This window comes from Diospyros lotus, chromosome 12, assembly GCF_014633365.1.
Source record: "Diospyros lotus cultivar Yz01 chromosome 12, ASM1463336v1, whole genome shotgun sequence".
Lineage (NCBI taxonomy): Eukaryota > Viridiplantae > Streptophyta > Magnoliopsida > Ericales > Ebenaceae > Diospyros > Diospyros lotus.
Window position 1 is genome coordinate 10920122 of NC_068349.1, and position 26304 is coordinate 10946425.

The 26304-nt window shown below is 39.4% G+C and overlaps 2 protein-coding genes across 3 annotated transcripts in view; one reads left to right on the forward strand and one right to left on the reverse strand.

Moving 5' to 3' along the window:
- Positions 1–9457, forward strand: part of LOC127814111 (uncharacterized) — a 34620-nt gene extending 25163 nt beyond the window's left edge. The window contains exons 9-12 of the mRNA XM_052355376.1: positions 65–103; positions 7130–7252; positions 7629–7721; positions 8855–9457. Of these exons, the coding sequence (XP_052211336.1) occupies positions 65–103; positions 7130–7252; positions 7629–7721; positions 8855–9202 (603 nt within the window). The 3' untranslated portion in view covers positions 9203–9457. The remainder of the gene's footprint in view (positions 1–64; positions 104–7129; positions 7253–7628; positions 7722–8854) is intronic.
- A 31-nt stretch (positions 9458–9488) lies between these two features.
- On the reverse strand, positions 9489–24777 carry LOC127814112 (phosphatidylglycerophosphate phosphatase PTPMT1). 2 transcript variants are annotated; one of them, XM_052355378.1, is made up of 7 exons: positions 24464–24777; positions 24118–24332; positions 18056–18178; positions 10957–11050; positions 10612–10694; positions 10430–10519; positions 9489–10108 (listed from the first exon to the last, which is right to left on the reverse strand). In XM_052355378.1, exons 2-7 carry the CDS (start codon positions 24241–24243, stop codon positions 9728–9730), a joined length of 897 nt encoding a protein of 298 aa, XP_052211338.1. In that variant the 5' UTR covers positions 24244–24332; positions 24464–24777; the 3' UTR covers positions 9489–9727. The 2 variants fall into 2 exon arrangements, with proteins under 2 accessions (XP_052211338.1, XP_052211337.1); XM_052355377.1 differs by having other exon boundaries at positions 24118–24777.
- Between the last annotated feature and the right edge of the window lie 1527 nt (positions 24778–26304).

Below are 26304 nucleotides of genomic sequence, written 5' to 3' on the forward strand. Positions count from 1 at the left end.
TTAACTTTTGTTTCTGTTGTCTCTGACAAGGGCCACATATTCAATTTTAATTTGTGGATTGCAGGCTCACTTGGCTCCCAGTGGTTATCTTAAACTACCAAATGTAAGTAATCTGTTTCTTTGTCTACATGTAATCTATGAACTACCAAATGTTATTGTTTTTATCTATAAGTATGATGTGTAGCTAACAAACGGAATTTGGAATGGTCACTGATGTGTAAAATTTCGCATTCTCCTCACACTTTCTGTAAAATTGTCCATACATATTCCAGATTCTTGAACCAAAAGTTTTCTGTTTTTCTGCAATGGTCATTTCTATGTTTTATTGTTAGTTCTTACGTATAGTACAAGAGCTCATAGTCTCTTATTGAAATCCATTATGCTTGATATTCTGTATAACTCTGCTTCCCTCCTTGAATTGTGAAACTTCTAAGCCTTCTGTTTCAATCAAGTACCGCAAGAAGTGAGCCAGTGTGTTGATGTAGGGAAATCCAAATAGCGCATTATAATAATGATCTAGTGATCTTGTCTGATCCTTTAGGCATATATTAGGCTTTACTGATATTCCTAAAGCGAGTATGCACACTACTGGGTGCCATCCACTTTAAATTTCCTATAATCAGTTAATAGAAACATAGCTAACAAATAAAATTTTTAGCATTTAGAAAAGTAACATACCAACTGAATGGAAATGTTACTGATTTTAGCAGTTATGCCTAGACCTCTCACTACCCTGTATCATGTGTGGCCATAGTTTAAAGTTGCTACAGAGTACCATTTGTAGCCATAGTTTGCCCCAGTGTTGTGAAAAAGCAAGCGTTAAGCGCAACTAAAGTGTAAAGTACAGTTCTAGTGCTTTTAATAGTCTACACAAAGCACAAATGAGAAACCTAGCCTAAATGCGAAAAGAGAAAGCCTAGCCTAAGTGCTAAAAGCGTGCTTTTCTGTAAAACGCAAGGTGCAGTTATTTATTTTTTTTGATATTTTACTATTTTACGGTTTAAAAAGTGTTATTACTGTGGACCCTAATGCACCAAGATGCACCGATCTATTATATAAATATCTTGGGGTGCTATAGAGGAGAATGATTCAGTATTTGGTTATATTTTTTGACATGGGGTGCTATTGCTAATATGGCTAGAGGTGAAGAGTATAGATTTAATAAGTAAAAGCAAAGGATGCAATGCAACTACTGGAGCACTAACTTCAACTTCTAGCTCATGGCTAGTTTTGGTTGAAGAAGTCAATTAAATGTCATCAATGATGAAGGTGATGAGAATTATAACTCCAATTCAGATGACTGCCTTAATCTAGACTGAATCACTAAAAATGAATTAAAAGACCCTCTTTTGTTCTCTTTTGGCAGGAATTTCTGTATTGATAGTATTATCTAGTAATTTAGTGCAGTTATTATATTCCTTCTTTATTTTTTTCTCTAAAATTTGCGCTTTATTTTGATTGAGCACGCACTTGCACTTTGCACTTAAGCTCTGTAAGGTATTGTCACGTACTTAGGCTATTAGGCCTTTACAAATAAAGGAAATTGGCATAGTTGGAGGGGTGTTATAGCATTACAAGTTGTATTAGAGATTGATAACCATTTTGGCGCCAATCTATTGCTGAGGATCAGTATAAAAAGAACTGACCCAGCCATTTCAAATCATGGAAATTCAATTGAAGTAATTCAAATTCCCTCCTCTCTCTCTCTCAATTCCCGAATTCTATACCTTCTCCCTCTCACTTTTCTATCAGATCTAGGATCTGACATTTTGGTATCAGAGCAAGCTCTTGGACGATGAATTTCAAGCGATTAGTCCACCATAGCCAACGGTACCCGAATGAAGCAGATGGAGTCATAATTGCAACAAGTTAACGGCGACGGTGGTGGATATGTAGAACTGCATGGGATTCATGGAGGAGGTGATCAGATTGATGGTGGATAGGAAGTTAGATGCGGTTGCAGAGAGATTACACGAAGATATGCGCAATCACATATGGGAGAAGATACGAGAGCAAAGCAACATGCTGCACAATTAGATGCAGTAATTCATGCTCATGTTTTCCAGCTAAAATCAAGTAAGAATCTCGCCTAATTCCCCCCCTAGAGATAGGCTGGAACCAATCCTTCCGAGAATTGGAACCAATAACCAGAATGTCAGATCATCAGAGTTTGAGGTGGATCCCACCACAGTGGCTGAAAATGCGGTTAAAAGGCAACAAGAGACACAATTCACACCACACCAATCCGGTTTTCTAGTACCAAAACTGGAATTACCTGTGTTTGAGGGACAGAAGCCTCGATGGTGGATCCAGTGATCTAAAAAGTTATTTCGCATCCACCAGGTAGCCAAAAACCAGAGAGTGGCCTTGGCATCTTCCTATCTCAATGACGTTGGAGACCAAAAGTAGAATTACCTATGTTTGAGGGACAAAAGCCTCGATGGTGGATCAGGCGATGTGAAAAGTTATTTCGCATCCACCAGGTAGCCGAAAACTAGAGAGTGGCCCTGGCATCTGCCTATCTCAATAATGTTGGAGATGTATGGTTCCAAGGATGGTCCAAGGTTAGGGATAATTGCAACTGGGATGAGTTTGCCAAGGGCCTGTGTGGGAGGTTCGAAGAATGTGGTATGATGGATATAGTAGAATAATTTAACAAGCTGAAATAGGAAGGAACAGTACAGGAATATCAACTTAGATTTGAAGAATTGAAGTCCCTTACGTTATGACGTAATCCATACATGACAGAGGAGTACTTTGTATCAAGTTTTATAAGTGGATTGAGCAATGAGCTTTTGCCTATAGTGAAGATGTTGAAGCCTACGACGGTTTAGGAAGCAACTGAGGGGGCCTCTTTGCAAGAGTTGTTCGTGGAGGTATTAATGAGAAAATAGAGGGGGGAAAATGAAGGAGGCAATCACGGGCTGATACAGACTGTTGGGAAGGCACGGGGGAAGGAATTCTTGAAGGCAGGGGTAGGATTCAGATATCAAGTAGCTCCATCATCTACCCTAACCCTACAACAGAAGGATAAACTCGTAAAGCAGAGGAGACAAGCAAGGTTATGCTTCCAATGTGGGGACAAGTACTCTCCCAAACATCAATGTAGGAAGCAATTGCTCCTATTAGAAGGGGAAGAAGTAGAAGGAGAGGCCAGAAAAAAGAACTGATAGTAGTGGAAGAAATGGAAGAAGAAGACAATGGAGCAATATCCCTGCATGCGATCAAGGGAATGGCTAGTAGTAAGATAATCAAAGTGGAGGGTAGAGTGTAGGATAGCACACTAATGGTTTTGATTGATAGTTAGAGCACCTACAATTTCATTGATGACTGGACAACTAAGAAGGTGAAGTGCCAGTTGGCTAGTACACAACCACTATCTGTAACCGTGGCTAACGGAAATAAGGTGGTGAGCAAATCTTCTTGTTTGGGTTTTTGTTGGGAAATGCAGGGGAAAATCTTTGAAGCTGATTTGAGATTACTGAAACTCGGAGGCTGCCACATAGTATTGGGGTAGATTGGATGAAGGGAGTGAGCCCAATCAGTTTTGATTTTAATAAGATGGAAGTATCCCTTGAAAAGGAAGGCATGAGGGTGGCTCTCAAGGAAATATGGAGATTGGAACTTGCAAATTGATCAAGGGAAAGAGGTTGCAACAGTTGTTCAGGAAGAAAATATCTCAGGTGGCACAATTATTCTCAATTGAAGCGAGAGAAGAACCTGAGAACTATGGGGAATCAGAAGGGAACTGCACGATGGCTAGCCATAGACAGCCTTAGGTCTCATGGTAGGTACATGAATTGGCCTTACTTGTTATATTACTAGTTGAATATTAGGACCTCTTTGTAGAACCTAAGTCACTACTACGTGAAAGGCCTTTGGACCATTCCATACCTCTTCAACCAAATGTTGAACCAGTAAATATTTGATCCTATAGATACCCTCCCAAGCTTAAATCAGAAATTGAAAATCTTGTAAGGGACATGCTAACCCAATCAGTTATCAAACCAAGCCATAGTCCTTTTGCCTCACTTGTCCTCTTGGTTAAAAAGAAAGATGGTACATGGCACTTTTGTGTTAATTATGGACAACTTAATGCCATCACCATCAAGGATAAATTTCCAATTCCTATCATCAAAGATTGCTTGATAAACTCAAACATGCCTCAATATTCTCTAAATTGGACCAAAGGTCTAGCTATCATTAAATTCGGATGAACGCAATTGATATACCAAAGAAAATTTTTAAGACACACCGCGGTCACTATGAATTCATTGTGATGCCCTTGGCCTTACCAACACCCCTGCCACATTTCAAGTTCTCATGAACCACATATTTAAACCCTACCTTAGAAAATTTGTATTGGTCTTCTTTGATAAGATCCTAATCTATAATGCCTCATTCGACGATCCTAATCTATAATGCCTCATTCGACCTACGCCTTGAGCATCTTAGGACTACTTTTGAGGTCCTTAGATTCAACCAGTTGTACATCAAATGGTCAAAATGTGCCTTTGCACGGAAACAAATGGAATACCTTGGGCACATTATTTCCAGTGCAGGAGTTAGCATGGATCCTAAGAAGATTGAGGCTATAACTGCATGGCCTAAGCCCACTAACATCAAGGCATTGAGGGGATTTTTGAGGCTCACAAATTACTATAGAAAATTTGTGAAGAACTATGGCCTAATCAACAAACCGTTAACAAAACAGTTGAAGAAGGATGGGTTCAAATGGGATCATAAGGCAGAAGAAGCGTTTGAACAACTTAAGAAGGAGATCAATGAGGTGCCCGTGTTGGGATTGCCAGACTTTAGCAAGCCTTTCACGCTGGAGACAGACGCCTACAACACAGGGATAGGGGTAGTCTTGTCACAAGATGGCAAGCCATTGGCTTTCAATAGCTAGGCCCTAGCCCCAAGACACTAAGAGCTTAGCATTTATGATGAGGAGTTGATGGCATTCTTAATGGTCATGGATAAATGGAGACATTATTTGGAAGGAGGGTAGTTCATAAAAAAGACAGCTCACGAAAGCCTCAAGTTCTTGCTACAATAGAGGCTGCATACACACTTACAAAAGAAAGGGATGGCCACAACAACTATTACCGCAGTAGTGCTGGATTGGTTCCAAGAAGTGACAGACAGCTATCAGTTGGGGGTGTGGACAAAGGAGTTATTGGAGTAGTTGAGCATTAATACCAATAGCAAACCAGGGTACACTTTGATCAGTGGATTGATAAGGTATAAAGGAAGGCTAGTAATTGGAGAATGTGAGGCATTGAAACACATGATCCTTCAATACTTGCATGGGTTACCGTTGGGAGGACACTCAGGCATACAAAATACATACCAGAAGGTGAAGCAGATTTTCTATTGGCCACTACTAAAGAAGTATGTGATGAATTGTGACATTTGTAAGTGATGCAAACATGAGATAATGGTTCAACCAGGCCTCCTACAACCCTTAGCCATTTCAGAGCACACATGGACTAATGTGACTATGGATTTCATGGAGGGTTTACCAAGATCTGAGGGAAGAGATTGTATTCTGGTGGTGGTTGATTGATTTACGAAGTTCAGTCATTTCCTTGGCCTATCCCACCCCTTTACAGCTCAGAAAGTTGTTAGAACCTTTTTGGATAACATGGTGAAGTTACATGGAGTACCACACTCCATGATATCTAACAGAGATAAGGCGTTTACCAGCTTGTTTTGGAAGGAACTACTACGATCTCTGGGCACAAAATTACACGTGTCCACTGCCTACCACCCGGAGTCGGATAGACAATCGGAAAGGGTTAATCAGGGCCTAAATTCATACCTAAGATGTCTATGTTTTCTATAGCCAAATGGGTGGCATAAGTAGATATTAGTGGCTCAGTGATGGTACAACTCAAGTTACCATAACTCAATCAAGATGCCCCTGTTTGAAGCCCTGTACAGCTACAAACCAACCCTCTTACCAACTATTGGGGGGCAATCCACAGTGGCAGCTATTGGTGCCTATATGCAACAAAGGCATGATATCCTACAATTGTTGAAGACAAAATTGGCCAAGGCATAGAACAAGATGAAGTAGATGGCAGATAGGAGGCATAGTGAAAGTGAATTCTCAGTAGGGGAGGAAGTATACTTGAAATTGAGCCACACACATCTCAGGGCCCTAACTCATCAACCAGTGTCTAAATTGAGCCCCAAGTTCTATGGGCCTTTTCCAGTTCTTGCAAGGATGGGACAAGTGGCTTACCAATTGCAGTTACCTAAGGGATCTCAGATCCACCCTATATTTCTCATCTCCCTGCTCAAGAAAGTTGTCAAGACACAAGTGGCTAGCCAAGCACTTCCCCCTAATCTCAGGGGGGAAGTAGACTCAGTGACACCAACCGCTATCTTAGATAAACAAATCATCTACAAGCAAAGAGCTCCCCTCACACAAGTGCTTGTCATTGTCTTCCTTTCACTCGGACAACAACACTTGGAAGTATTTGCCAGACCTCCTACAGCAGTTTCTAGCACTGCCAACCTACTACACTTTTCTTGAGGACAAGAAATGGCTTGGGGGGGAGGGAGAATTGTCACGTACTTAGGCTATTAGGCCTTTACAAATAAAGGAAATTAGCATAGTTGGAGGGGTGTTATAGCATTACAAGTTGTATTAGAGATTGTTAACTGTTTTGGCGCCAATCTGTTGCTGAGGATCAATATAAAAGGAACTGACTCAACCATTTCAAATCATGGAAATTTAATTGAAGTAATTCAAATTCCCTCCTCACTCCTCTCTCTCTCTCTCTCTCAAACCTTGCCCCTTGATTCCTGAATTCTATACCCTCTCCCTCTCACTTTTCCCTGCCAAATTCCTTCTCAAGTAGCTGAGAATTCCCGTCTTTGCGCTTGAGTGTGCTTCAAGCCTTTAAAAACACTAGTTTGCCCCTCCTGCAGTTGTTATAATCACTTATCCACCAGGTTCACTTATGATGGCAGTATGATGATTATGCATGACTAAAATTTGATTGAAGTTTACTCTCTTGATATTGAATTCCAATGTTATAGGTAGTAATGCAGATTAATTTATTGATACTGTTTAGCTTATAACAACTTGAGGTCTGAATGACTTTCCCTTTTGCAGGATGTTCCCGGATACTTAAAGAAATGTAGATTTCTTCCCAGGCTAAACAATGAACTTCCTGATGAGAGAAACACCACTTACAAGGAACGGTTCAGCAGCTTACAGAACCTGGTGCTTATCATGGTGAGCTGGCATGTTCATATTGATATTACGTTTTCGTATTTGATTTCTTTTACCCTCCCCTAACCCTCCCAAAGCAGGAGCCTCACACGCTAGGGACACCCTTCTTACTATTTTATTTATGGGGAGAGGAAACTTTGGTAGCAATGGTGCATTTATTCCTTTTGACTTGAAGGTCACAGTTTGAATTGTTGAAACACGCTCTTTGTAACTTAAGGGTAAAGCTGCATACAAAAGATGACCCTATCCCTAACCTTATAAAATGGGGAGTTTCATGAACCAGGGATGCCCAATTTTATGGTTTTCTTTAGAAACTTGTATAGTTTTCTGTTGAAGCATGCTGTTATTGATTCTCCATCCTGTCTCTGCACCTCAACAGTTTGAACATGACACTGTTCTGATACCGAAAGAGACTGCCTGGTTTGGATATTACCCATATGGGGCCTTTGATCCTGTTCTGCCCCCACAACAGGTATTGCCTCTATTTCTAAGAAATTTATAATTTGCTTATTTGTCTCTCATAAATAATAATGGTATTTGTTTTGATCTCATGTCAACTGGGTGATTTAGTTTTTAGCTATTTCACAATCCATGAAAGATTGCATTTTCTGTATGGAGCAAAAATCTTAAGACAGCAGGGAAAACAGCTACCCCAAAGTCTAATCTCTGTTTTGTACTAGCTGTCATTTTGTTTGCTAATTTTTTCATTCATAAATTTAGCTAGAAGAGCAATTTTTGTCATTCTTGCTTTCATGGGTATGATCTTATCAACCTGGACAGCCGTGTGAATTTCATGTTTTAGGTAATGTAGACCTGCAATGGGGAAACAGAAGTAGAGGCTTGTGGGTCTACTAACGCCTTTTACTTAGGAAAAAATTGATTAAGAATTGTTGATGATTGAACAAGCTCCCAAATGTGAAATAGATGTAGCAATTAATGGCACATAGCAAAACAGTTTTGTGGTCACATTAATTGTTGGCAAGAATAAATGAAAATAGAGCGAGGGTTTAAACCTCATTAAAGAGAGAGACAGAGAGGTTAAATGATTGCCAGTAGAAGTTTCTTGTAAAATTGAATTGGCAAATAATGCATGGGCCTCATCTGATTTCTTTTTTATTCGATAAGCTAGAAAATTTTTGGTAAGCTGTCATTAAGAGTGCCAATAGGACATTAAAGGTTCAAATCACTGTTCCTCTTCTCTGCCATCTCTTTTCTTGCTTGTCATCTGGCGGAATGTTTAATTTATAACTTATTTGTCAGAAATTTGGTGGGAAACCGTAAATGAGAAATAGGATATAACAGCCTTACATACATGACCATGATTAGAAGTGCTAAGTTTTAGAACACATGTGACCAACCTTATCTAGTGGGATTAAGTTTGTGATTGATATCATTGTTTATTGCATTAGTTGTGAGAAGTCATGCACAAGCTGCTGAGTTAGTTGGGGCAGGGGCAAAAAAAAAAAAAAAAAAGAAAGCCAAAAGCTATGAAGAAATTGGAAAAGAAAAGCCTTTTGTGTCATTTGGTGTAACATGTCTGTTATCAATAAAACATTCTATTTCTGTTTTTTTCTTCATCCATTGTTGAATTTTGGTTTGCTGCAGACTAAGCTTTACGTTGAGGACTGGATCGGTTTGAAAACCTTGGATGATGCAGGGAGGGTCAAATATGTTAGCGTGCCTGGGAACCACCTCGCAATCTCAAACAGTGCTGTACAAAGGTATGTTGTTCCCTACTTGGAGGACAAAGCATTAGAAAAGCGCAATGTTAAAAGGCTTGGTGACACCAAGATCGATGGGGTTTATCCCAAAATTTCACAAGGTCGCAAAGAAATGCAACTTTTTCATCAGAGAAACAAGAAGGCTGTGATATTCGAACTTTCATCTTTTAGTTGGCCAGCATCAGTCACAAATGTAATCAGAGAACTGCTTGGCTTGCGGATTGATAAGTAACCTCCAGGCGCATCATTCTACTCTGGCTAGAATTCAAGCTGGCGGGGTATTATATAGTATCTGTATTTCTGTCGTTATGCTTGTACGATAGGTTTAGGGTTTGATTTTGTTAGGATATGCTTTTTCTGTATTTGGCACTCATCACTTGAATTGTTGTTCTGAACCTCGGATAGCAGGGGCTCAGTCTACGCATATGATATTTATTTTTACTGCTTGCATTTTATGAAGAATTAGATTCCATAATTTTACCTGGAATTTTGGGATGCTTTGATTAGAAGAGATCTATTTCGTGTACGAAGACGTGCAGTTTTCTGCTTGACATTTCAACTTAGAAATTAACCAAAAAAATGCACTGCTTTTGGCATCAAACTTAAAGTTGAAAAAAATAGCAACAGAGTACAATGGAAATAAGAGATGAGTCCTGAACGCCGCCGGTGAGGGATCATTCTCCATTACATATCATACACACGCGGTTGGAGTTGTCAACAGTAATTAGAAACTCTATACAGGCATGATACACAAGGTTCAATAGACATGAATGTTCACATTTAGAACACCCAGTTGATCACTGGCAATTGGATCATTGCTCAGCTTTTCACCTGGAATCTTCTGTTGGGTTTGGCAGCGAAGCCAGAGACAAGATATTCTTGCCAAAGTGGCCTGACCAGCAACTCCAATCTTGTAGACTAAACGCAAATCTGACCAAATCCTGGTTCCTATAGCATCTGAATCACAGGTTGGATCATATCCATCCAAATCCTCTTGTGTTACAACAACCACAGAGCCATCATCAAATGCCACGAGATCCCTTGTAGCCAATAAATTCGGAGTTTCAAGTACTACATTCATATTCTGGCTCAGTTTACAGCTAGCTGTGACCTTGAGGTGGTAGTAGTCTTGAACAGCCTGCAACCATCTCAGAGTATTTGAGTAGTAGTAAAATATAAAACTGAGTAACTCAATCTACCAAATTTCATGTACCATCATCATAATCCACCCAATATATGGTCCTCGCCAAAGTAAACATTCTATTCAGTTCTATGGTGTTCCTACCAATAGGAAGAAATGGCCTGTGCAACCACAGTATCAATGTAACTTAACAAGGGAGTGCTCTCAACAATCTGTATTAAACTCAATGGTGCTCTTAAGTAAAATAATAAAAAGAGGAACTTAATTGAAAATTTGCCTTCAGGATATAAGCCCTAGCGAAGTTAAAACCCAACACACCTGCCACTGGGAAGATGCTAAGAGCACCCTGGGCCGAATTGATTTCACATAATTGTAAGCAGCCTCAGGTGTCATATGTTTGTGTTGAACCTAATCAATTGAAAAAAAAAAAAAGGCTTTAGAAAGGTGAAGAATATTCAATCTTATTAGTTGATTTCAAGCTGTAACTGATTGGAACTCACAAGATAACATATAACGATGGTTGTGCTTCGTCCTCGACCAGCTTTACAGTGCACATATGTGGAGCGTCCACATGATGCATTTTCTTCAGGACATAAAAAGAAAATTATGGTGACAACTTATTATTCATAAGAGATGTTCCTGGATGTTCTAAAACAAAAAAAATAAAATAAAATGAAATGAAGTTTCAACATCTACCACCACAAAGTTTTAAGCTGGTCAGTGGTAGAATGCTTGGAGTTGGGAAACATCATTTTTGTTCCAATCTAGAGTTACCAAGAGAAGAATAAGAGAAAAAAAAAAGAATACTAACAAAAAGCACACATTCACTAGTTAAGAATACTAACCATTAATGAAGTCTACGGCTTGGCATATATCACTCAGTGATGGAGCAAAGAGGTAGTCTCTTGTTGGGAGTACCAAATGATCAATGCCATGAGCCTGTCAGAATTAACCAGAAATAAATGAAAGAATAGGATGAGAAACATGGACTTCAAAAGGATGAATTTTCATTTTGCAAAGTGTTACAAATTATACATTCCACATAATTTTCCCCTCGTAGGCTTAAACATTTTACCAACCCAGAAAAGCACCCATTTTTAAGATCAGGAATATCCAAATACACTATCACAGATTTTGTTGAAATCTAATTACACTATATTAGTGTCATCAAAATTGTGAAGTCTAGACAAAGAATCAGGTAATAACTCCAAGCAGTTGCAATAAAGCTTGGATTTGACCCCCCCCCCCAAAAAAAAAAAACAAAAAAAATAACACAAAACAATTATCTGAAACTAAATTGGTAAATAACATTTTTGGTCAACTAGCAAGTAATTAAATCTTCCAGTTAAGCAACATCTTCCAGCAAAACTGCAGCTACCATACACTAAAAAATTTGTTATAGATCCAAGCAGCCCCCCCAACCCCAAAAAAAAAAATAATAATAATAATAATAATAATAATAAAAAGAAAAAGGAAGAAAATAAAAGAAAAAGGCATTGAATCAAGCATAAAATTTCAAGAAATATAACAAATGTTAAGGAATGTTCAAACATAATAAAAAAGAGAATGTCCAACAAAAGATGTAGCTAGGTGTATCATCCAGAAAACATGACAATCTTACAACTATCTTTATGCACTCATGCACAAGTGAGTAGGAAGGCAAACAAAAAGAATATTGTGGAGGAGAGGCAACTTAAAGATAACAATATAAGCATCAACATGAATCTTAGATATCATAGTTGAAATAAAAGCAGCTTCACACTATCTCAACAATAATGGGACATGGATTCAACTTCTTTTTTGGAGTATTCGAATTCTTTTTTTAATACTCTGAAAGTACATTAAAAGTTTCAATCATTGATTTAGCACTCCTCTAGATAAGTGATAGACCCCCGATTCACTGGACATACCAAAGGCGTCCAAGGAATCAGGATAGTTTGGGAATTAAGCTGGTGGTTGTAACAGCCAGCCAGGTGGAGGAGGGGAAGAACAAGAATTACAAGGTTGTGTAACAACCTACATGTGCGGATTCCAATTCCGTTAGAGGAGGAGGAATAAAAGAGAGGTGGTGGCAGATGAGAGGGGGGGGGGGGGTGAAGAATTTTCAGTGGAGTAGGAGAGATTAAGGGCCTCTCGAATTGCCTTGTTTCTTGTTTCTTTCGGTTGTAATTGGATTGTGAATCTTTTCTATTGAATCGGATCTTCTCACAAATTGTGGGAGTCTACCAATTTGGTATCAGAGCATTGCGGTCCTAATGGTGAACTTAACGGATCGAGTAGGAGATTTAGAGAAGAGATTGGATAGCATACAACTAGGTGTGGACGCCATGAAGAGTGAATCGAATGCCATGAGAAGTGAGGTTCGATCGGTGGAGAAGAACGCTAACAGTTTGAATGGATGAGAGCGAGATGGGAGGAACAACAGCGAGAGAGGAAGAACAAGGAGAAGTTGGGAGAACACTCACTAGGGGTAGGTGATTCAGAGGCGACACTCGAGGCTAGTGGGAGGCGAGCTGAAACAGAGGGGTTCGAGGGAGGCTGGCAACCAGAATCTCGCGGACATCAACTGGAAATGTCGCTCTTCGATGGAGGTGACCCAAATGGCTGGATTTTCAGGGTCGAGAGATATTTCTCGGTGAATGGGTTGACGGATGTGGAGAAGGTGAATACAACAACTGTATGTTTGGAAGGACCTGCCCTCTCGTGGTTCCAGTGGAAAGAAAAAGGGCGAAGAATGAGGACTTGGGAGGATTTCAAGCTGCTGCTACGAAGCCGATTCCAACCCACCCAAGAAGGGTCGATAGAAGAGCGTTTTTTAGCTCTTCGGCAAAGAGGTTTTGTCTCAGAGTATCACCAGAACTTTGAGACGTTGGCATCGCCTCTAGAAAATTTTCCAGAAGCCATGCTAGAAGGGCACTTCATCAACGGTCTCAGTCTGGAAATCAAGGCCGAATTGAGGGTGTTGAGGCCAAGGAGCTTGGAGCAAATGATGGACCTAGCGCAACGTATAGAAGAGAGGAACCTTGTGCTTCGGGGAAATGTAGCTGGATTGACTTCAAATAAAGGGCAATCCGCTTCACTCTTTATTCCGAATTACCAACGTGGGAGTCCTTAGCCCCATGCGCAACCAGCCTCTAAACCTATTGTAGCGAACTCCCCCTATCCATTTCGGCCCCAAAACAATGGGAGGGTGAGTAATCAGCCTTGAAAACGGCTTAGTGAGGCCGAATGGAAGTCCAAGCAAGATAAGGGCTTATGTTTTAGGTGTGATGAGAAGTATACGATAGGTCACGAGTGTAAGAATAAAGAGCTGCAAGTGATGATGACATATGATGAAGAAGTAGAGGAGGAACAGTGGGTAGGGGAAGGAGAAGACAACCAATGCCTCAGCCGAAAGAGGGAGGTAGTAGGGGAACCAATTCAATAGGGTGAGGTCATTGAGCTGTCCATGAATTATGTGGTAGGATTGACAGCACTCCAAACAATGAAGATAAAATGGGAGATAGAGCAATAGTCAGTTGTGGTCCTTATTGATGGAGGAGCAACCCATAACTTTATTTATGTGGACTTGGTGGTGCAATTGTTGGGCCTAATCAAGGAGGAAACAACAGGGTATGGTGTGGTTATGGGGACAAGAGTGGCAGTTCAAGGGATTGGAATTTGCAAGGGAGTTTTAGCTCCAAAACTTGCAGAATGTGGAAGATTTCTTGCCCTTGAAGTTGGGAGCTCGAATGTTATTCTGGGAATGAAGTGGCTAGCAGTGGTGGGCAAGATGAATGTGGATTGGAAAACTCTCACAATGAAGTTTCAAGTAGGAGGCATGGTTGTAACTTTGCAAGGGGATCCTAGCTTGAGTAAGACTTTGGTATCCTTAAAAGCTATGGTGAAAGCATTTAAGGAGAAGGGGAAGGGGAAACTGTTGGAATTGGGGACATTGGTAGCTGAAATTGAAGAAGATCAGAGGGTTCCAGAATTATTGAAAGAGGTATTGGCCGAATTTGGAAGGGTGCTTACTGCTACGGAAGGGCTACCACCTAGCAGGGAAAGAGACCATGCCATAAACCTAATTCTGGGATCCTCACCGGTGAGTGTAAGACCCTATCGTTATCCTTATTTACAAAAGAATGAGATTAAGAAGTTAGTGGGTGAAATGTTGGCCGCTGGAATCATTCAACCCGGTTCCAGCCTATTTTCCAGCCCGGTATTATTGGTTAAGAAAAAGGATGGGAGGTGGCATTTTTGTGTCGATTATAGGGCCTTGAACAAGGTTACGGTTCCAATCAAATTCCCCATTCCAGTGATAGATGAGCTACTTGATGAGTTGCACGGCGCCGGGGTCTTTTTCAAACTTGACGTAAAATCTACTTACCACTAGATACGAGTTAGGCCGAGGATGTTCCAAAGACAGCATTCAGGAATCATGAAGGGCATTACGAGTTCTTAGTAATGCCTTTTGGGTTGATGAATGCTCCGGCTACCTTCCAAGCATTGATGAATGAAATTTTTAGAGATTATTGAGACGATTCATGTTGGTATTTTTAGACGACATTTTGGTGTACAACAACAGTTTGGAACAGCATGAGCAGCACCTACGATGTGTTTTGAGGGTGTTAGCAAACAACCAGCTGGTGGCCAACAAAAAGAAGTGTGTGTTTGGGCAGCTCGAAATTGAGTATTTGGGCCATGTTATTTCTTATCTCGGGGTTTCAGCTGATAGCAACAAGGTGCAAGCAATGATAGATTGGCCTACTCCAACAATGGTAAAAGAATTGAGAGGGTTTCTTGGTCTCACGAGGTAGTATAGACGTTTTGTGAGAGACTATGGTAAACTGGCTCGGCCTCTAATGGAGAAATTAAAAAAGAACAACTTCTTTTGGGATGTGGCTGATGAACAAGCCTTCCAGCAACTCAAGGTAAAAATGGTATCCGTACCCGTAAGCCTTGCCCGACTTGAGAAGCCCTTCATCATTGAAGCTGATGCCTCGGGACATGGAATGGGGGCTGTTTTGATGCAAGAATAGAGGCTGATCACTTATTTCAGCCAAGCATTCAATCAGTTGGGGAGGAAGAAATAAGTTTATGAAAGTCACTCATGGTCGTAGTGTTTGTAGTGCAAAAATGGAGGCACTACTTGTTAGGTAGAAAAATTTTTATTAGAACGGATCAAAAAAGCCTCAAGTACTTGATGGAGCAGCAGGAGCTAAGTCCTAAATATTTGAAATGGATGGTAGAGTTGATGGAATACCAATTTGAGATACATTATCGGGCTGAGATGGAGAATAAGACGGCTGATGGGCTGTCCAGGATCTATCACACAGCAGCTTTGATGGCTTTGACAGTGCCTAGGGTAGTCCAATTGGAAAAGGTGGCAAGTGAAGTAGAAGCTGATGAAGGACTGCAAAAAATTATCCAGGAGTTACAAACTGACCCCTCCTCCTATCCCAATTTTCAGCTGGTGGACAAGCATCTCGTTTACAAGGGATGACTTTACTTACCCAAGGGATCCGCACTAATTCCGTTGATACTCCAAGAAGGGCATGATGGAAGCGTGGGAGGTCATTCAGGGTTCTTAAAAAGTTACAAGAGGGTGTCAGCAAATGTCTATTGGTCGGGTATGAAGAAAGACGTGCATCGGTATGTAAGTGAGTGTTCGACTAATCAACAAAACAAATATATAACCTTGGCACCGGGGGGACTGTTACAGCCACTACTGATTCCTAACCAGATTTGGGGCGACATCGCCATGGACTTTATTGAAGGACTACCAAAATCTAACAAGGTGGACTCAATCTTGGTCGTGGTGGATCGACTTAGCAAGTATGGGCATTTTATTGGCCTTAAACATCCATTTACAGCTGGGGATATGGCTGGAACTTTTATCAAGGAAGTGGTGAGGCTCCATGGAGTTCTTAGGTCTATTGTGTCGGATATGGACAAAATTTTTATGAGCAAATTTTGGGAGGAGATTTTTCGGCTACAGGGCACCAAACTCAAAAGAAGTATAGTTTATCATCCACAAACGGATGGACAAACCGAGATACTCAACCGTACTTTGGAGACCTATTTGAGATGTTTTGCTTCCTCCAAACCAAAGGCATAGTTCACTTGGTTACCTTGGGCTGAATTATGGTACAATACCTCCTATCACACACTTGCCAAGTTAACCCCTTTTCAAGTGGTGTATGGGAGAGAACTACCCCCCTTAGTGCGGTTTGAGAAGGGAACTACCCCTGTCTCGATGGTGGAGCAACAAATGATTGAAAGGGATGTGGTCCTAGATGAATTGAAAGCACAAATATTGAGGGCACGGCAATGATGAAGAAGAGAGCAGATCGGGAAAGAAGAGATGTGAAGTTCCAGGTAGGAGACTTAGTTTCAAATAAACTAAGACCGTATCGACAAAGGTCTTTGGTTGCCCGTGCAAATGAGAAACTAGCGGCCCGCTATTATGGCCCATTTGAGATTGAGAAAGAGGTAGGTCCTATAGCTTACCAACTAAAACTGTGACCACATTGCCAAATCCATCCTACATTTCATGTGTCCCAACTACGGGAGGCTAAGGATGCAATGAAGGCCATGATGGAGTTGCCCAAATAGCTTAATGAAGACCTGGAAATGGTGGTGGAACCATCAGCAGTGCTAGGAGTGCGGTCGGGGGATGGCAGGAACATTTGAGGAGCAGAGATGTTGATTCAATGGAAGGGCCTTCCACCATTGGAAGCCACTTGGGAGCCCTACTCAGTGATCCAACAGTAGTTTCCATTTTTCCACCTTGAGGACAAGGTGAAAGTTGGGGGAGGGAGTATTGATAGACCCCCAATTCACTTGATATACCAAAGGTGTCCAAGGAATCGGGGATAGTTTGGGAATTAGGCTGGTGGTTGTAACAACTAGCCAGGTGGAGAAGGGGTAGAACAGGAATTACAAGGTTGTGTAACAACCTACATGTGCGGATTCCAATTCCGTTAGAGGACGAATAAAAGAGAGGTGGTGGCGGGGGCGGGGGTGAAGAATTTTCAATGGAGTAGCCAGTGTTCTAAAAGGCGCTAGGCGCTAGTTGGGCGGCAAGCTATCGCCTAGGCGCCGCCTAAAAAATTAATTTTTTTTAATTTTTTTTCTTAATATATTCTTTCTTTCCCCCATCCCCTCAAATTTCAGCTCGTTCTCACTCCCCCCCCCAAAAAAAAAAATTTCACAGTGCTCTCTCTCTCTCTCTCTCAAACCTGCCTCCTCCGAGCACATTGCTACCCCCCGCCATTGCCAATCGGTCCGTCTGCCTCCTTCGATCACATCGTTGCCAATGCCAATCGGACCGTCACTGTGTTACCACAGGTAAGTCCGAAGGCTATTCCAATCCCTGTCTAGCGGCGGTGGCAGCAGCGACGACGACAACAACGGAGTTGGGCGACCCAAGTCGATGCGACGACGGCTGCTGCAACGATCATCACTAATGGAGTTGGGTGAGAGGTCTCGAGCCCAAACCACGTCTGGGTGGCCGCATCGGCCGCCTAGGAGCCACCCAAGCCCAATTAATTGGGCCAATGCCTAAGGGACCGATTTGGAGGAACTCGCGGCGGCCAAGGGCCACCTAGCGCCTCTCCGCCGCCTAGGCAACCGCCTTTTAGAACACTGGGAGTAGGAGAGATTAAGGGCCTCTCGAATTGCCCTGGTTCTTGTTTCTTTTGGTTGTAATTGGATTGTGAATCTTTTCTATTGAATTGGATCTTCTCATAAATTATGGGAGTCTACCAATAAGTGAGACTACATTAGTGGTCCATTCTTGCACATTTTGTAATAAACATCATGCTACACCAAAATAAAAACAACATAGAAGACCAAAAAAGAAAAAGGAAGAGAAAGCAACTAATGCATGCCGTATCTGCTTCAAGGAGAACAGCCACAACAATGATATGATACAATAATAGAACAACCAAAAGAACTTACCAGATATAAAGATGTTGGAACCAAAGTCTCATATGGCTCATTTAAGGTAATCACTCCACGAACACCAAGCTCCTTCAGCCGTTCAACATCAGCTGGAAATGGCACAGCACCTAATAGTACAAACTGTAAAAGGCCAAACATTTTTATATAAGTAAATTCATAGAGCTGGATATACTAGGGAAGAATACATAAAATGCATCTCCTATGAAACACCAAACAAACAGTCAAAACAGTTTGATGAAGCAGAGGGAGAAGCTCAGATTTATGATCTTTCCTTTTCTATTCCTGCACCCCTCCCTAGGCCCAACAGGAAAGGAAAAAGTAAAAACAGATCTAAGGGAAATCAAAGGGGAGGGGCCAATAAAGTAAATCTGAATACCTATCAAAATGCTGCTTCTATGGTGAAAAACATTAAAAGAAAGTAATATAATAATAATAATATATTAGAAATGATAGAAAAGAGGAAGGGAGTGGAAGGTAACTACAAATATTAGTATACCATACCATTTACCCATCTTTCACGGTGAACTGATTAAAATAAGGCCTCCAAAGGGGTTCAGGGGCCAGGCATGGAGGGAACTTTGCTGTTTGCTTTTTCTAAGGTGTTCTTAGAAATAGGGGCATGTATATCCCCCAGGAAGCTATCTAGAGATCAAGAGGGTCCACCAGAGTTGCCTTATTTGTCAGGACAGCCTCAGCAGATGCTATTATTCCAGCAAACAAATGCATCATAAATGCCAAATTGAGGAACATTGGTGCTTCTTATGTAAGAAGAGATGGAGTTGTTAGTCTACTTACTCCGTCATTGATCAGTGGCCAGGAAGATCTGGGTTCCTATTTCTCAATTTTTGGTTTTCAATGAGGTGCTGGTTTTAGGTGTTGAGTTTTTGTTTGCCTGGAGCTGTGATTCCCCTCCTACTGTGAGGGGAAGCCTTTGGCATCTTATGCCATTTTTCCTTATGTTCCCACTTGGACACAAGGAATAAGAGAGCCTTTTGGAGGATGGAGCATTCCACCCATGTCTCTAAAGGATGTATCCTTGCCTTCCTTTTTTATGGTCTTGAGGCTCTATTCCTTTGTCCATTTCTTCTTTAGTTCACTTTCTTGATGAGACGTATTTTTCTATTGACTAATACATGCAACACTTCATTTTAGGTCTTGTGCTAGTGTCTGAGATGTATTGGACAGCATATGCACAGGACATACCTAGAACATGTAAGACATTCCAAATTGTGTCCCCTAATTTTTTATTATTTTCATTTTTTAAAACATTTAGGACACGTAACAGACACATCCAAGGATTTAATACATGATGACATCAATGTCCATGAGTTACAAATGCCTTAGAGGATGGCAAGATTCTTATAGAATTAGAACTTAATTTCGGGGTAAAAATGCAAATGGAATAAGTTTTTGCCTAAGGAATAAAAGAATATAAAATTGATCTCCATTCTCTCATTACAACTACAACAAGAAGAAGAACCATCCAAAGCCTTAATCCCACTAGGTGGGACTACATGAATGCTAGCTTTTCACCCTTCTCAATTCATGGCCATGTCTTTTGTAAGGCCATTATACCCCATGATCCCAATTACAACTCCAAAACAAGAATGATTATTTTTCTTTGTATTAATTTTGTTTATATTATCCACCTTTCCTGACTTGGTTAGGACAAGGTGCATTGATGATGATGATGTTTTTATGCATTAAATGTAACATTGAGAAATGGATGGGTATGAGTGGGTTTTGAAAATAGCTTGTGTGTCAAAATTGTCGCAACAAACCCCCTCATTAGAGACTGGGTCAAATTCAGACCCATGAGTCTAGAGCCAAATTGGTTGCCAATAACTTTTTCCAAAGAATTAGAATAGGGAACCACAATTTAACATGCAAAAGACAACGGGTGGAATCATGCATACTAACAAACATAAAATAACTTCATACTAACAAAACCACAAAACATTTCCTCTTTTTACATACTAACAAACATAGTAGTTACAATGGGTGGAACCATGCATTAAATTTTCAAGGATAGAATAAAATAGCCTCATATTACAGTAAAGGTATGAGAGAAATAAAATGGTTTAAGTTCAAATCATTCTCTCAAGAAAGCAAGTTGCCCAAAATTAATCAAAACCTATTGATAGTAGAATAAACCAAATTAGCCCTTAAACATTACTTCAGCACTGTTGTGATCCAGTCAAAATGATTGGCAAACCAAACAAAGTTTTTGGCTTTATGTGATTAAGAGCCTTTGATTTTATCTTCATATGTTTGTCACGCTTGGCCGTCTCCTATGGCTGCAATTTACTGCAATTTTAATTCCTTCTGCATTGCTGATATTTTTGTAATTTTTATTTCAGTATTTCCGTTATTACTTGTCTTATTTAAACGACATTAGAATATTCCTTAGGCATGTGGACAGCTGGTTGTTTGTTGCAACGGCCGGGCTGAGAGAATCTGTCCTTGGGCAGCCTATATATAGTCCGTTACACGACTATGCAAACCATGAATGAGAATTATTGATTTCTACTTCCCTCTATCGTTCTTCTCTACTCTCTCTTTCCTCTCTCTCACTATCGTCTCCATTCTTGCTCTGTTCTGAGCAATACAACCTCCAATCCTACTCGGATTGGAAGAAAGCCATTGCCACGCTTGGGCTGTGACAATGTTTTATTTTAATTACAACATTAATAAATTATATGGGAAAATTTAAGTGGAATAAAATTAAGCAAATGCTATTCGGAACTTGGAGCTTTGCTCACTCAACCCCACCCCCCGGTCATACTTCTCCTCCTGCTGTCTCTCTCTCAAACTTTATGATAAAACTGTGTTTCTTCTGCTTACAGATTCCTATTCTTTCTTACTACCTTTTACTACTCTTCTGATATTGTGCTATTGCTACTACTGCTGCTTCTTCCTGTTTTTCAAATCTGTTATTTTCTTTCGATCTCGTCTTCTCTTCCTTCTACTGCATCTATCTATGTCTCTAGTGCTACTGCTACATTCCTTTTGTCCAACAACTATTGTGTTCATTTATAATTTTAAGATTGTGACTTTTCAAGCTACATCAATGAGCTAGAAATGATTAAAATGAACAAGAAATAGCCAATAAAGTTTGTTTCAGCAATTTCATCAACAACTTAAGAACTTCATTGAGACAATGCATTTAAGAGTACACTATGATGACAAGACACCATTACAGTGTGTCTCACTAGCAAATCATTTATAGCTGTACAAACAAGATCTAATCAGAAAACTTAAAATTGAGCCTTAAAATCCATGAATTAACCTTGTTCAAGATTGGCCAAAAACATGTCCTCAAGAAAGTATAAAAATAAATATAAAAAAATAGACATCTCAGATCAATACACTGAAATATAAACAATCAAATCCATTTATTTTTAAAACCTCGAAACAACCAAAACAAATTTGATTAACTTCACTGAACCAAAATAATTTACATAAGTTTTTCATAAAACTGGCAATTCCATTTTTTAAAGCACTATATGATTATAAGTGTACTCATTACATCCTAGTGAAGAGATGAGGGAGATATAGAGTCTGATCTTCCTATTGTTGGATGACAACAAGCAATTAAGAGCCTCAGCTATTGGAGGATAAGGAGCAACAAACCACTGAATTTTGACATATCTGTTAGAATTTGCATTAGTTAAGCATTCAATTCTCAGTAGAAGGCTTTTAAAATGTAGATAGGAATAATCTTGCATTTTATATTTTATGAGTTTAAAATATGTAACGGTAACTAACTCTTAAAGATTAGTACCGGTCCCTGTTATTTCTTTATTTGCATTTTTAGTCCCTGTTGTAACCACCTCTATATCTTATAAAAAGAGGCGGATAGGTTCTCGATTAGGGGATTCATTCAGTCATTCTTTCTTATTGTCTTGCACAGTCTCTGAAGAGAATTAAGAGAGAGCTTCGCTCGGTCCTTGTATTCTCGGGAGGGAGGGCTATTGTTCATAGCCAAGAGTGTGGGAGAGGGAGTGTTGTATCCTATTGCATTCTAGTGGATTCTATCAAGTATCGGCAGTCTGGATGTAGGGCATTTTATGCCTAAACCAAGATAAGTTTATTGCCCCTTTACTTTCTATTATTGTTTTTTATTTACTCTAATATCTGTTAGTCCATTTCTGTTCTTATCGGTTGAGATTTGGGCCATTTGGCGGTGTGAGAGTGGAATCGGTCCTAGATTCAACAATATCAACAATCAAAACTATTTCTTCATGAAAACATAGAACAAAAGAAATTTATCTTTTGATTAAATTTATCAAATAAAAAGTTAAAATATATAGTTTTTTCATCAAAATGGTATGAACCCATTTTCTGAGCAGTATATGAAAATATATACATATATGTATTTGCCATGACCTGGTGATGAGAAGAGGAAGGGACAAAGATTGATCTCACAGTTGCTGGACGAAGATAAGTGTCAAGACCCCAAGGATATAATAGTAATTATGCATTATATGTATTAATTAATTGTAGTTAGTGGTTGTGCTTTGCTATTTCAGTGATTGTACATTTCAGTTGGAATAGCCTATAAATAGGTTAGATTAGGTAGAGAATGTTCAGAGTTGAATGATAAACAGAATTTCTGATTTCTCTCTCATCAATTCTCACTCGATCTCCCTCTGATTTCTCTCTAATCTCTCCCTCTTTTTCTGTTCTGTCTGAATATCTCCCCCTATTCTTCTGATTTTCCCCCTTACTTCCTGTTCTATTTCCCTCAGATTCTTCCATCTTCCTATCAAAACCCAAGGTAAACCCTGGGATCCTGACAATGAGCCACAAAGTCAAATGCTTCTGCTGTTGGCAAACTAATCAAATGAAGGGAGATTGATCAATGTTTATGCTGCTGGACAATCAGAGAACAAGGATGATTCTTATCAAATTGATCAAATAAGATAAATGATCAAGAATGATTAGCCCCTGACTACAGCCTGTTTAAATTATTAGAACGGGTTGAATCCTATCATTTTCGGGGGCATTAGGTAGGTTCACGCCTTCAGGTTGATAATGCCACATGTAATGAAATGGCATCTTCATTTTGCACTATTAATATATTCTCATTATTATTTTGGATTAAATAATCTTCATATTGGATTGTTGATACTTTTTAATGGTTGTAGACTTTTAGTGCATTTTGGTTATTATGATTCTCATTATTCTGCTCCATCATTGCTATATTATTGCATCATTTTTGTATCCATATCCAACACTTAGTAGTTGTGATATATAGTATTTTCATATGGTGTTCACCCCCTCATGGAAGTCTCTTTTTCTCTCATTCATATGTCCTTATTTATCAGCCAGAGAGAAAGAAATGTAAATGTTTTACCAAATATGTAACCTACGGCATGACAAAAGAAGCCAAGATATACTACGAGATATTATTATCCACACCAGCTACCCTTTTTATGCTTTGCCATTTAGTTATGAGTTTTTAGCCTTTTGAATTCATAAGCCTGATTTCTCCTCTTTAAATACTTATGTGTTAAGAATGAACTGTTGTATGTTCCTTTTTCTTAGGTTATTTGAATATATATATATATATATGTGCAAAATTCCATTCATCAGAATGCATATGCTTATGGATACAACAACTCTTAGACAAAGGATGCAGCAACAAGGGCGAATTTCTTGAATTTAGTGAATCTAACATGTATTTATCAGTGTTCAAGTGCTGAAGGTGTTAAAGTTAGGGATGTATGGTAAAAAACAATCCAACAAGCAGATTTTTCAGCAGCAGAAGTGCCTCCAACTAGAATTACCAACAATACAGCAAGTAAAAGCAAAAGTTTTTAACAAGGACACTTTTCAGGTTCTTTTCTCTTCACAATTTTTATTTAGCATTGCATAGTGTCCGCTTATTCAGTTGGCACTATTCTTTCCATTCAAACATCAAGGAGAAATAAACCATTTACATAAAGAGGTCATCACAGCAACAACATATGGAAAGCCACATAAAGATAAAGGCAATGACGTAGAAACTCTGAAAACCATACAAGTAAAACAATGAAGAAGAAATTGAATTATACCTCATCAACCCAATCCCACCATCGAAACTCTTCCTGAAACTTATTCCTCACAACATTGTACAGAAGCGTCGGGTAAAACAGCGCACGAGCCCCGGCACCAACCAAAACCCTCTTCACATCCGTCATCGCGATGGTGCCAACATGACCTCCCTCCTCGTCACAGCACACCTTCTCGTCCTCCCCATTTTCCCGTTGGTCTCCCCTCTTCAATTCCTCTATATGCATAATAACTCCAATTTCAACCCAAAATCACGACTCCAGAATCAAAATAAACCCTAATCTTCCACAAAGCCCAATATCACCTATTTCAACACTTCAAACACAATAATTACAACAACAACCATACAGAATTTCTACGGAAAATCGGATCGGGGATGGTCGGAAAGCAATTCAATTGTAAACGGCAGGGACTGCGAAATTGAAAGCATATTCTGCTAAAATGTATGGATCGAAAGGTTGAACGCGGCGGAGACGACAAGGCTGGACTGGAAACTGCCCGGAATGGAGAAGAAGTGGAGTAGATCTAGGAGTCTCCCGGTTGGGAACAAACCATAGAGTTGGAAATTGAAAATTGGAATATCTGAACCCCTAATTGCACTCTTCTGGATTTCGCCTCCTTTTGCCGATATGTAACGACATCCGTTAAAACGTATAAACCGCGTCCGTTACGAAAAGAGAGCAATTAGGTGCGCCCCTCAAGCTTAGTTATCGCGAGATTTTGGAGAAATAATATTTGATAATTAAGTGCATTGGTGATATTTAAAAATAAAATTATAAATTATTTTACTTTTTTGATTAAAAATAGAAGATCCATTATTTTTTATTTAAGACAATTTAATTTGAGTTTTTAGATAAACAATTTAACTTAAAGTGATTCTTTCTTTCTTTCTTTTTATTAATTAATTGGGTTAGTTATAATTCAAAAATCCTAAACATAATCATTATTGATTTGAATATGAATTTATACAAATAAAAATGTATTAAGAAAAAAATCGCCGCTGGTCAAATTCTTCTTCGAATCGCCACTAGTCTCCCTTTTCCACTGTACTGTCTCTTGTCATCGCCACTGCCTGCCTCTTCGGGGCTCGTGGGCGTCGCCTGTGTGTCCGTTGTCGTTGCTTGTGTTGTCCGTGACAGCCGTCACCTCTGTCGCGACCTGCTTCAACGGCACCCGTTACCACCCTCCATTGCTCCTTTAGCCATCGCCCAAACTAGTAGGCCGTCGTTTCTTTGCCCCTTCTTTCACATATTATTATAGAAAATTAAATTTTAATTGTTTTATTCATTTAACAAAAAATCATGAGTTTGTCCATTTTTTAAAATATGTAATTTGCACCATCTCAATACAACATGGATTATGTTGAGTATATTGATGATCATGATGAGAATGAAACTACACAAAGATATATAGAATGGGTAAGTGGTGTAAGAAGAAATTATTAACTTCTACTTTTTTGTCTTTCAATCTATGATCTTTGAAATCTATGATTTTCCCATACTTGGCTTTGATGATGATGACGAAGTCATTGCAGTACATTTATTGTCTTCTATATATTGATGTTTCTCCCTTACTCCCTTTAATAAAACACACTCTGATTTTATGGTGAATTCTCGTTGTGTTCACTTATGGATAGAAAGAGGATCAATATATGTGTAAATCCTCCTTTAATCTGATGCATCCATCAAGCATCAGTTATTTAATTAATGGATGGATGAGATTTACTTATTAATAACTTTCCACTAATTTTCATGCTCAACTCCTTGATTTCAGGCCACTTGTTTACTAAACAGTAAACTAATATTCTCCCACTTGATCTGAAAATTGGATGAAACTAAGACTTAAAACGTAAATATGATCCATTATAACCTTAAGCATCAAAAATCATCCTCCTAAGACATCATAATTACCTCAATATGATAAAACACTAAATGTGAGTTATAGCAATTGTACATTGATCACACAACATATTTCCTTCCATATACCACAATACTAGCGTCCTTCCATACTAGGCCTATAATTGACACATATAATTTCATAATGATCCACAGTAATGTTTCTAGACAACTCATGTTATAACATATCAAAACACAATAATGTGCACATCATTACTAGAAATTGGAAATAGTGTATATCAGAAACATATAAGTGAGCTCAGAGTGTTAACTTTAGTACATCATTCAAAAAAA

Bases quoted from the DNA above. Each gene is read 5' to 3' on its own strand.
- LOC127814112 (XM_052355377.1), bottom strand. From the start codon at position 24,342: ATGCATATAGAGGAATTGAAGAGGGGAGACCAACGGGAAAATGGGGAG. The intron at 10,695-10,956 runs GTTAGTATTCTT...TATGTCCTGAAG, and splicing joins AGCCGTAGACTTCATTAATG to AAAATGCATCATGTGGACGC. The intron at 10,520-10,611 runs GTGAGTTCCAAT...TCAATTGATTAG, and splicing joins CCATCGTTATATGTTATCTT to GTTCAACACAAACATATGAC.